The 13273-nt window shown below is 36.6% G+C and overlaps 1 protein-coding gene across 1 annotated transcript in view; it reads right to left on the bottom strand.

Annotated features, from left to right (window-relative positions):
• Window positions 1-7006: 7006 nt before the first annotated feature.
• The window catches only part of ERCC6L2 (ERCC excision repair 6 like 2), a 152441-nt gene continuing 146174 nt past the window's right edge, over window positions 7007-13273 (bottom strand). The window contains 2 exon segments of the mRNA XM_020971672.2: window positions 7007-8095; window positions 11549-11730. Of these exon segments, the coding sequence (XP_020827331.1) occupies window positions 7135-8095; window positions 11549-11730 (1143 nt within the window). The 3' untranslated portion in view covers window positions 7007-7134.

Raw genomic sequence — 13273 nt, 5'->3', positions numbered from 1 at the left:
ACCTCTACTCTCCTAGCCTTCCCTTTCTCTTCACCTACATCACAACCATTCTAGTTCAGACCCTCATTATCTTTTATCTGTACTATTGCAATAATCTCTTAATTGGTTTCCCTGCCTTTAGCCTCTTCCTTCTCCACTTCACTTTCTAAATTGATGCTAAATTGATGTTACTAAGCCCATATGTCTGACCAAGTCCCTTCTTTGGTCAATAAACCTGATTGAGTCTAATGACTTCAGGATGAAGTACAAATTCTTCTGCTAGGTATTTAAAGCCCTCCATGATCTGTTTCCAACCTACCCTTCCAGGCTCTTTGTACATAACTTCCTTTGTGCACGCTATGTTCCAGCCCAACTGCACTAATTACTATTGCCTATACACAGTATTTCACCTCCTATTGTCATACTTTTGCCAGGCTTTACCCAAAAGCCTAGAAGTCTTTCACTCCAAATCCTCATTTCTTGGAACACTTAGATTCCTTCAAAGCCCAGTGACTAAAGTGCTACTTAAAGCACTATATAAATAAATGCTAGTTATTGTTATTACTATTGAGGCCTTTTCTGATACCTCTAGTTGGTAGTTTGGCCTTTCTCCACCTCCCATTACTTTGTATTTATCTGTGAATATGTATTTCTTTCCCACACTCCCAAATATAAGCACAAGGACAGGGATGGTATGGCTTTTGTCTCTGTAACCTTACTGGGTAGCACAATACCTGACACACAGACGGAGCTTAATAATGGTTACTGACTGCCACGGATCCCACAGTTTTTGAGAGTTGTTTGAGGTTCAAAGAAGTTATGTGACTTGCCCTTGATCATATAACTCGTAAAAATCAGAAAGTAAGTTTGAAGCCACATCTTCCTGTTTCCAAGTCCATTAGTCTACCCACTATGCTATGCTACCTCTTGATAGAAAATGACATGTTCAAAATCTTGCAGATTGCCTAGTGAGTACCAAAAGTAATAGATTCCTTGTAAAAAAAAAAAAAACCCATCCCTATGTGTCATTAGAGTTGGCAAATTCAGTGTCATCAAGTTTAGATTTGGAAGGGATCAGAATGGTTAATTTCAAAAATAAGGACATCGAAGTTCAAAGAAGTTGGTTTCCCTGAAATCAAAATGGTAGACTTGGGGCTAAGACTCACATTCCTTGCCTAATTCCAAGTCCATTGGTCTCTGCACTACACTATGGATGCTTAAACTAAATACCTGCCCTCCCCCTCCCCCCACATTAAAGCCCTTAGGAGCACAGCTTATACCTTTATCATGTTTAAGCTTCATATGTTTAGCATACCATTTGCTTTTGTTTTTATTTCTTAGCATATAAACATATTTAATTCAATTTCCTTACTGAATAAACATCATTTGGTTGGGTTTAGCATGATGGGCGCAATTAATTAATTAATTATTAATATACAAATGCACAAAAACTCAAAGGGTACTTCTTAGAACATTTCAGCAAAACAGTACAAAAGAGAGACTGCAACTGAAAGTTCCTACAACTATGTGCTTTTTTTTTTTTTGGCTAGGCAATGGGGTTAAGTGACTTGCCCAGGGTCACACAGGTAGTAAGTATCAAGTGTCTGAGGCCAGATTTGAACTCAGGTCCTTCTGACTCCAGGGCTGGTACTCTATCCATTGTGCCACCTACCTGCCCCTAACTATATGCTTTTGAAATTTACTTTTGTTGCTGTTTAATGTTTTATTTACATAGTTGTAGCTAATGTGTATATAGTTCTGGAATTGCTTTCTTTACTCATTACTTTATACAAGATTTTCTATATGTTTTTGAATTTAAGTTTTTAATATGTATTGTTTCTATTATTTTCACATAGCATTTTGTTTCAGCCATTCCCCAGGACATGTAGTTTATTATAAATAATGTTGCTAGAAACACTATTATACAGACTGGCATTTTGTGTTTGTCAATAACCTCTTTGGAGGTATAAACCTAAGGACTAGGATCACTCAGAAGTAATGAAAAATTCTACAACTTTGATTGGCATACTGTCAATGTAAAACAATAAACATAACTATGACAAGTATCTCAAAAACATGTTTCAGAAACTCATTCCTAAACTTTAGGCCCAACTTTTGAAGCTCACAGAATTCATGTTCTTAATAAAAATCTCTTTAATAATATTTCTATATATTTGAAGAATATAATGTTATATATCTGAAGGATAACTATATTATGATACTCATAAATTCAAATAGGTATGCATAGAAATCTAAAGGAAACATCAGTCAGTCAATCAGCAAACACTTATCAAGTGCTTTCAGGTAAAGCTTATTAAAGACGACTCTGGCTAGAATCTTGCCAGTAACGGTTAAGAGAGAGGCAGGATACGCCCCTCAATCAGTCCCCCCCCCCGCCCCCCGGCCTCTCACCCTGTGATTGTCATAAGACAATCTATTTCCTTTACCTTTATAGAGATGGACAATGGAGGCATCCTTGAACTCCTGGGGGATAACCTCCTCTTGCCATATAACCTGGAAAATTTCAGTCAACTTTTGTATGAGCCATGGAACACCCTACCACCCCACCTTGTAAATCTCAGCCAGAAAAAAATCAGCACCAGATGCTTTGCCACAAGTTCTACCTGTGTTAGAACATTCCGAGCTTGTATTGGTCTGATCAACCACAGTCAGACACACTGTACCCTGACTCCAACAGAGTGATGTCATTTTGATCCTCTTTGAGAATGGACAGCCAACCAACCCACCAACCAGTCAACTGCTTACTAAGAGCCAAGCACTGGCTAATTTCCATTGTGTGGGGATACAAAGAAAGGCATACACACTGTCCTTGCCCTCAAGGAGATCACATTCTAATGAGGTAGACAGCATGTAAACAACTATGTATATACAAAATATATACATTCTAGGACCAAGCAGAGCAAGTTTTTTTTCCTCTTCCAAATAACATCCCTGTAGATATTTGAAAGCAGATAGCATGTCATCTTCTTAAGTTTTCTATCCTCTAGACTAAGTGTCCCCAGTTTCTTCAGATAGTCTTTCATATACATCGACTTGAGGCCCTTCACCATCCTTCTTCCCCTCTGTATGCTCTCTAGCTTTGATTTTATTTGTATTCCCAGCACTTAGCACAGTGCCTGGCATATAGTAAGCCCTTAATAAATGCTTTCTAATTTTACTTAACAACTATTCTGTGATGTAGGTACTAACAGTATTATTATTCCCATTTTACAGAGGGGAAAACTGCAGCTTGGAGAAGGACTTACTTATAGTCATTTCAGTCATAAATATCAGAGGCAGGCCTTGAACCCTGATGTTCTGGCCTTAAAGTCCAAAACATTTTATTCAAGTGAGACATTATTTATCACTAAGAGAAATCAGAGAAGAGAACGTAATTTGCAAACCAGACCAGTGAATCTGATTCATTACTGGAAAATTCTAGAATGTATTATTAAATGAATGGTTAGTTAACATCTTGAAAAGAAGAGGGATCATGAAAAGCCATCATCATGGCTTTATCATATATATGTCATACCAGAATAATCCTATTTCTTCTTCCTTTTTTAAATAAAATTACTAGACTAAAAGATCTCAGCTTAACATTTCACAAAAATTCTCATGATATTCTTGTAGAAAAAATGGAGAGATGTGAGCTAGCCAATAGCAGAATGAGGTAGATTGGGAATCATTTGAATGTGAAACAAAGTGTAGTCCCTAATGGTTTAACATCTGCTTGGAAAAAACTCCAGTGGAATGCTTTGAAGAATTATGCTTGGCCCTTTACTGTTTAGTATTTTTATCAATGATTAAGGGATAGGAGTTATTTTCACCAAGTTATTTGCCTTTGACACAAACATGGTAGGGATAGCTAAGATGGTATGGTGGAGTCAGGATTCAAAGGACAGGATTCCATAGCTGAAAAATGACAGAATTATGGAGTTGGAATGAACCTTAACAATCATCTAGTCCACTCCACTCATTTTCACAGTGTAGGAAACTGAAGACCAGAAAGGGGAAGGGAGAGCATAACAGAAGGTCTTGACAGACTGGGCCAGTAGGCCATGTCTAATAAAATGAAATTTAATAGGGACAAATGTAAAGACTTACATTTAGATTCAAAAAATTAACTTCAGTAGTGCAAGATATAGAAGCAGCTACATAAAACACATTATCTTTCCTCCAGCCATCATCCTCACCTCTTCATGGACTTTAATAGGTGAGCTACTGATTCAATTCCTGGTCAAATCCAAACCAAGCCACCTTTCTGCTTTCCAGCACCCCTTCTCTGTTGTCTCCCACTATTAGAATGTATACTCCTTGAGGCAAAGAGATATCTTGCTTGGTTATATCTATGTCTTTTTTTTTCTTTTCTTTTTTTTGTAGGCAATGGGGTTAAGTGACCTGCCCAAGGTTACACAGCTAGTAAGTGTCAAGTGTCTGAAGCTGGATTTGAACTCAGGTCTTCCTGACTTCAGGGCTGGTGCTCTATTCAGTGTGCCATCTAGCTGCCCCTGTTATATCTATGTCTTCAGTGCTTAGCACAATTCCTGCCACACAGTGAGTGGTCAGTCAGTCAATAAGCATTTATTAAGTACCTACTATATGCCAGGCATTGTGCTAAGTAGTAAGGATATTGAAAAAAAAGGCAAAAGACAGTCCCTTTCCTCAAGAAGTTCACCATCTAATTCATTAAGTGCTTAAAAATGCTCTATTTATCCATCTAGATATCATTTGGTCTGAAAAAGTTCAGGGATTTTTAGAGAACTGTATGCTAAATGAGTCAACAGTGGGAGATGATAGATAAGAAAGCTAATGAATCTTGGACTGCATTAAGAAAAGCACAGGGTTTAGGAATAAACAGGTGATCGTTCTGGTGAGCTCTGCCCTAATCAGACACCATCTGTTTTCAGTTATAGGTGCCATGTTTTAAGAAGAACACTGTTAAGCTAGAGAGCATACAGAGGGGAAGAAGGATGGGGAAGGGCTCAAGTCGATGTATATGAAAGACTATCTGAAGAAACTGGGGACACTTAGTCTAGAGGATAGAAAACTTAAGAGGATGACATGCTATCTGCTTTCAAATATCTACAGGGATGTTATTTGGAAGAGGAAAAAAAACTTGCTCTGCTTGGTCCTAGAATGTTATATGTTTCAAAGAGCCTTATTTAGGCTCTTTGGGGAAAAAAATTCTTTAAAATTATAGCTATTCAAAAGTAAAATGGGCTGTTTTGGGAGGCAGAGCAGTCCCATTCACTGGGACAAAGGCTTGGAACATTATGAGGTCTTCTAAATGAGATACAAATTGCTCAAAAGTGTTCAGCCGTAGCAAAAACCATATGGATACAAAAGGCTTATTTCAAATCCATAGTTAAGTGGACAATCTATATGTATGGCTTTGTCCACAGACACACATAATACACATATTCACTCATACACACACGTATACATACATATACATACAAATATATATATCATATGTGTAAAAAAATGCAATTATCTTGGACAGCCCTTGCAGAAAGACTGAGCTATATGGGATACTTAATGACCCTAAGTTGCTTCCTTTCCTTGAAACAAAGACTTATCTTTTTTATACCTATATTTTTTTTTCACTGATGTTACATCACTATGAAGGTAGGACTACAACATTCTCTCAAGAATTAGAGCTGTAGGTTTCTCAAAGGGCAATGAGCAGGTACATCATAGGCATGAGGAGCTACAATAACTGGTGTAAAATATATTACTAAAGAAATGCTTAACTGGAAAAGAAAAATTAATTGTAATATATTGTTCAGAGAGTGAGAAACAGTAGGACCATTATGCTTCATTGCAGTGGTAAGAGATCCAGAGAAGGGTCTCCAGTATGGTGGGTAGACACCCCCTGAAAGATTTCTGGGAGGACATGGACAAGAGTAACACACGATGAAAAGGCATGGATGAAATCAGAGAGGCATCAAAATATCACCCTTTAAAAATGTTAGAACTCCACAATAATGCAGTTGTTAAAAGGAAAAAAATACTTGAATTAAGATTTTCCAAGGCACAGTGAGACAGATGAGTTAACTATATCCTTGGAGGATGAGAGAGGAAAAGGAGATGGGATGATACTGATTTAATCAATGGTAAGGAATAAGAACTCTGAAGGTGGATGAATGGAAGGTGGAATTCATTTTCTAAATGAATGAATGGATGGATGAAAAAAGCAGTTATTGAGTGCTTACTATGTGTTAGGTACTATGCTAATAAGCACTGAGAATATAAAAAAAATGAGGCAGTCTCTACCCATAAGGAGCTTAATGGGAGGAAACAATACATATTGGTAAATGGCTGCTAGGGAAGGGTGTTGGGCTGGGCAGAGGTGGGAAACCTGAGGCCTTGAGGCCTCACAGGCCTTCTAGGTCCTCAGGTGCAGCACTTTGACTGAGTCCAAATTTTACAGAACAAATCCTTTTATTAAGGGGATTTGTACTGTGAAGTTCCCCACCTGGCCTGGGGAGTCAAAAAGATAGTTAATCCACAGGGCATCTGACTGATGTCTCCTTTTCTGAAACAATAGTAGGACTGATGTGATTAAAGTGCACAGAGCAAGAGGTAGAAAGCAGCATCAGGGAGAACAGTGTGGATGGCAAAAGGGGCAGATGGCAAGATGGCCTAGGACTAGTTCAATTATTACATGGAATGTGAATCATGGTTTGTTGGTCTGAGGCCAATACAACAGGCCAACAAGTTTGCATTTACTCATTAATCAAGATAAGCTTAGCCCCTGTGGCCTTTAGGGAGATGGAGAGACTTGTTCAAGCTCATGGTAAATTTCTAGAAGAAGAAACTAGGCTTTCTGATGACCAGTGAGGTGCTAGTTCCCATCATATTTTGCTCTCCTTTTTTCTTTTAGGTGAGGGGCTTTATAACAGAAACCTATTCTACAATGAGAATAGTATACTTAAAAATATCAAATTAGTTATGTTTTTAACAGTGCATTCACATAGAATATAATGTTCTATCCCCTGAGAAGAAAAACAAAACCCAAGGATAGAGTTAAATTAAATATATTTGTCAGAAATAAATTCAATTAATCACATTTAGCATTTCCTCCCAACATAAACATTTAAAGCTGACCTCTACTGGCTTTGTGATTCACTTGTATTCCTAGGCATCACTCTATTTGCTTGGTGCACTTTCATGTGAATCATCTGCCTCATGTTTTTTCCACAAAAATTTCTCATTTGATTTCCAAAGAGACATTTCAAGCTCTTCATTTCTTTTAGTGGATGTAGCAAGGGGTGCTTTTTCACACAACATCTCTATTACTGCCAAGTCGGTGAATTTACTAAGACTGTCATCATTCTGCTCATTCAATATGTCCCAGAAATCCCTTGGCCGCTGCTTTGCTTTTTCCACAGGCTTTGAAAGAGCTTTCCTTGGCAACTGTGTAGGACTGTTCCCGTGACTTTTAAAGAGGTCATCAAGAATAGAAGTGTCACCAAGTAAGTCTACCACAGTGTTGTCCTCTAACGCTTGGTTTTCTATCTTTTTGTTTTCAGATTTCAAAAGAGGTTCGCTTCTTGAACAGTCTGTTCTTGTAAAGTCCTGTTGGTCCTTAATAGTATTTACTAACATTCTCTTACATGTTTCAGATTTACTGTTCAAGGAATTGGATACCGAAGTATCTCTGAATGCTTGGCTCTTTTTCCCACTGACAATCTCTTGGGTAAAAACACCAGGTAGTTCTTTAGTTTCTGCATTATTAGACAAAACTTCTCCACAGGAATCATCATTTTGAAACTTATTTACTTTTCCTTTATGTTTTTTTGGACTGCAAATTTGTACAGTCCCACTTGTAGAAACTTTAATTGCTGAAGGATCAGAATCTGACAGGTTTTTTTTCACCAGGGATTTTTTCTTTCTAGATTTAGTCTTAACATTTTCTCCTTTCTCATAGTTAGATTTGATGACTTCTGAATCATGATCTGCAAAAAAATCTTCTACCTCTGGATACCTGGAAGTATAGAAATCTCTTAGCATTTTCTGGCGTTCTTCTGATGTAGCACTTGTTATATGTCTAGCAAATTCTTCCACAGAAGACGAACTGAAGAAAGAAGCCATTTCTTCAAACTGTTTCCTGTAGTATTAATGAACAAACCAGTGATTATTCTTCCTTTTCTTTTACTTTTAAAGGGAGACACAGCCATCATAATGTATAATTTAGCAAAAGGAATGTGATCTTTTCAATTTAATCCACAAGGTCTAAATTCTGCAATAAATAGGTACTTTTTTAATTGACAGAAGAATATCAAATAGTATCATAGCTACAGTCAAAGGGTAACCTCTCCTTATAGTCAATGGAAAAAAAAGTCTTGATAGCAAATATTCCCAAAGAATTATGTGCTTTCACCATATTATTCACATCAGTAGGCAATTTCTGACCTGAGAATAATTTGCATTTTTTTTTATATATTTTAAAGCTATACTATATTTAAGTCTCGGATAGCTAAGTGACACAGTAGATGGAGTGTCAGGCCTGGAGTCAGAAAGACTCATCTCCCTGACTTCAAATCTGGCTTCAGACACTTACTAGCTGTGTGACCCTGAACAACTTGCTTAACTGCTTGCCTCAGTTTCCTCATCTGTAAAAATGAGCCAAAGAAGGAGATGGCAGACCACTCCAGTATCTCTGCCAAGAAAATCCCAAATCAGGTCACAAAGAATTGGACACAACTGAAAAGTCACTGAAAAACAAAAAATATTTCAGCCCTAAGAAATACAATGGTTAAAATTCCAGAGGCACTAAGCTTAGTTAGTCTTAATGAATAAAATGAAAAACATTTTGGGGAAAAGATTTTAATTTTATCTCTTTCAAGTGTCATAAACGCACACTGTTACTTCGACACATTTATTGATAACCTTAGATATGAGGTGTTTAAGCAATCTACCACTTATGAAATTCTTTTACCTAATTTATCAAAGAGAACTAAACTCAAACAATCAAAAATGCTACTAGCTGGAGTAAGAATTCCAAGAAAAGCACCTGTAAAATATATCTCAAAAATCATCATCATCCATGATACTAATGAGATATACTTATATTTATGTATGGGCACATAACTTCCCATCAGAAGCAAGTTTTATGGTTTCCTGTTCTCTTGATCGCAATTCCAATTCCATTTTCACAAGTACATCCACAAGTACATCCACTTTTGCTTACTTATCTTTAGTCTCTGTATCAGAAAAATTTCTGGTACATGTGGTAGTATATCAGTATATCAGTATATTCTTCTACAATTCTTAAAACACAGCTGCTGCTTTCCCCAAGCTATCTCAGTCACTTGCACTTTATCAGAATATTTACAAGGCAGATGCAAGCTTCCAAATTTCCATTCTGGACACTAGCAGCGCTCTTACTAGAGATTCAAAGCAAGGAAGCAAATAAGGCCTTAAAAGGATCTATTTTTCATTTCACAAAGCAAATGGAGGTTAAGATTATTTTGTTTATTGACCATATCCAAATCCATTTTCATGGACTTTTTAATAAATATTTGTGCTTGTGAAGATTAAGTGTTTAATTGGCATGATTAAGTGGCAAGGTTAGAGGCTGATGTCTTTATTTATCCACAAACTTAGTATTGTCTCCATAGCTGCTAAATAAGCTTCACATTTACTATGCCAAAAAGACGACCTCAGCTATAACTTGACAGTTCTACTATCTCTAGAATAAGAAATGATCCTATTTTTTCTGGAGTTTAGTATACATGCTCATTGTATATGATACTGCATTCTACAGAATGAGTTATGATGAAGAATTTAGTTTCATTTCTGCCTTTATCTGAATGAGCCACAAGCCACAATCAGGGTGTTAGTGTCTTAAGTCTGGAAGGAACATTAGTTCTTCCAGGTTACCACTATGACGGTATCTCAAGAGCCTCTTAAACAAAGAGACTGAAGCTAGCTAACTCTAGAGTCATAGGACTTAATGCTGGAACCTTGGAGTTAGTTTACTTGAACAACTCAATTTAAGCCCCAAGAGGTGAAATAACTTGACTTAGCCCAAATAGGGTCTAACTAGCAGGGATTCAATGCTTTGACCCTAAATCCAAGGCTCCCTCCCCTAGCCAAATGTGCTCTGCCTGTATGCCTCTTTCTGAAGCAAAGTAAATTAGTAGAGGTGAGAAGTCTACCTACAGAGCAGGACAAATTCTCCATCATGGTATTTAGGATGGTAAGGTACCTCAGAGGTCATCTAGTCCAATCCCTTCATTTTATATATTAGGCAACCCAGTACCAAAGGAGTAAAGTGATTTATCACAGGTACCATACTGAGGAAAAGAAGTGGTGGTAGGAAATGTACCAACATCTCTCTTTTTTTGTTTCTTGGTTCCAAATCTCCTTAATAAAGGAAACAAACATTTATCAAGCACCTACTATATGCTAGGCACTGTTCTAAGCACTACAGACATATTATCTCATTTTTATCCTCACAACAACTCTGGGAGGTAGGTGTTATTGTTATCCTCATTTTACAGTTAAGGAAACTGAGGCAGACAGAAGTTAAGTGACTTGCTCAGGGTTACACAGCTTACTAGCTGTGCCTGGGTCTTCCTGACTTCTGGCCCTCTTCTCTGCATCAAGTGTTTATTCCTTGAGTACAGCAAACAGAAGTGGAAGGGCAAACTCTTACTGTGTCTAATATTTTTAAGTGGTGCTGAGCTAAAGGCCCAGGGCTGAAGGGCTAAAAACTTTTATTTCCTCTAGAGCTGAGATGTCAAGCATGTGGCACTTCAAAGTGCTGCCTGGACCAGATTAAAATGCATTTGGGAAATATTTAACAAAATAAATACAAATACAATAAAACAGAGATAACATTAGCAGCCTGTGAGATCCTTGGGCAGCTAGGTGGTACAGTGGATATAGCACAGGGCTTGGATCAGGAAGACCCACCTTCCTGAGTTCAAATCTGGCCTCAGACACATACTAGCTGTGTGACCCTGGGCAAGTCACTTAACCCTACTTGCCTTAGTTCCCCAACTGTAAAATGGGCTAGAGAAGGAAATGGTAAACCATTCCAGTACCCTTGACATGAAGGTCACAATGAGTCAGACATGACTGAAACGACTCAACGAAAAGAAGAGATCCTCGTGTATAGATTAGTGGCCCTTGTTTCTATTTGAGTTTGACACCAATGCCTTAGAGGTTGGTTAAATATACAGTCACCATCCATTGTCAATTATTGCCCAGTACTGACTTAGAAAATATCCAAGAGGTCAACTCCAAATCCATTTCTGAGTAATTGTGCTGAAGAGGCGTGGCCTTGCAAATCTGTCTTTAATCTATAAAACCATCTGCAGTACTATTAGGCAATCTGTTCATATTTGGATGTATTCTACTTAGAACATTAAAAGATTTTTTTAGATCTATTTTAATTTAGATAAAAAATCTATATTATTCTCAAATATTTAGATTTTAGATATAGACAGAACTCAAAGAATCTGGACTTTTTGACAGAAAGTTCTAGATTACTTGACAGGATTTACTCAACATCTTATTTCTTTAATATTCAATTCCATTTTTAGCAACTCACTTTCGGATTCCTTTTGGAGTTTCTCCCATTATGAAGGTGGTCTGGCCCACATGGTGAACTTCTTTCTTTTTATAAACCACAGGATTTGTAATATAAAGGGGAAGCGAGTGGTTTTCTTCACTTAGCTCCTGTCCTTTCTTAAGAATCTTTGTGTATGAATCTTTCTTTCTCCTCTCATATGTCTAAAACAAGAAAAGATACAAATGTTTCAAAAAAGCACATTATATCACTTTTTACTTTGATTTTTCAGGAAGAATTCTATCTTCCCCCCTTCCCCAACAAATGCTTTGGAATATATATTTAACTGAAATCATGTATGATTTCAACCAAGATCTCAACGCAGATAAGACAGGGAGAAAGGGTTCAATGTGATTTAATTTGAAAAAAAAAAAAAAGAACATGGAGGAAATTTCCACAATAAAAAATTTTTAAAGTTATTCATGGGACATATTTTTCAAAAGAAATGTAATATACCAAAATAATGATCTCAGAACAAATTCCAAGACAAATGGGTACTTTGACATTTTTATGAATTTTGAAAAATTCATAAATTGAATTCTCTTACAAAATTTAAAGCATTTTATATTAAACAGTCAAATAAATCTATAAACGATTATTTGATGTGACATCATTTTTATGTAGTAGGTGAGCTGGTAGAATAATTTTTAACTTTTCAGTACCCACTGTGTTTAAAGAATTTGTTAGTGATTGAGGGAAGACAATCACAGTTGGCTGGAATTTGGGGTCACATTTATTTCATGAAGAGGCAGTATGGTATACTATAGAGGTTAGAGAACTAGCCCTGAGATCAGGAATAACTGGATTCCACTTCTACCTGACACATACTGGCTATGTGACCAAATCACTCAATCTCTCATTCTTAAAAGCAAGTCACTGAGACTACATGATACAGAGCAGGTGCCACTTTCTCTTGTTATGGGGAATTTCCTCATCAATTTCAAATCCAGCGCTATCAATTAAGATATAGTTTTTTTTTAAAGGCTTCCATAAAAAAAAATTTCACTTACTGCACATAAGGACATTCTTCTATATGACTATAGGTCCATGAACTGCATAAATTACGTCAACCAATGTGGGATTTCTACTATGTTTAAGCAGTAGAAATGTTCGGGGTGATATGTCCATTTACTTTAAGATGGCAGACTGAACTCTATCTTTGTAAGACATTTATCTTTATAACAGCTTCAGGTACCAATTTTCAGTACCATACTAAATCTGGTCAAAATCAATCATCCCTTTAAAAGCTATTGTTGAATAGAAAGACAAAGGGCAGAATGGGACAAGGAGACTTCAGTTTGGTTAAAAAATGTATTGTTCTCATAATACTTACCCTTTCCTAAAAAAGTATCCTAAATTATTATTTTATATGAAAGGAAATGTTTGATCTTTAAAAATAAGGTTAAAAAAATAAGGTTCAAAGGGATCTGTGCCTCAATATTTTATGATAGAAAATGAATGCCCGCTGAATAAACTTTGAAAGCTCACAATAAAGACTCGTGAAAACTTGTGATCTTAGTGAAACTCCAGCAACAATTAGCCAATACTGAGGAAAAGGTTGGGAATGTTGACATATGAGTGTAGATGTAAAAAGAAGAATAGAAGCAATAATAATTTTTAAAAAAACACATTCTACTCATCTTTAAGTATTTCTCAATTTTATAGCCAGCCAATGTGAATGTTTGTTTGTTTATGTAATTACTCAGG

The sequence above is a fragment of the Phascolarctos cinereus genome, unplaced genomic scaffold, assembly GCF_003287225.1.
Source record: "Phascolarctos cinereus isolate Bilbo 61053 unplaced genomic scaffold, phaCin_HiC Scaffold_4;HRSCAF=312, whole genome shotgun sequence".
Lineage (NCBI taxonomy): Eukaryota > Metazoa > Chordata > Mammalia > Diprotodontia > Phascolarctidae > Phascolarctos > Phascolarctos cinereus.
The sequence above is the reverse complement of the archived record's forward strand: the minus strand, read 5'-3'. Positions and strand labels throughout refer to the sequence as shown.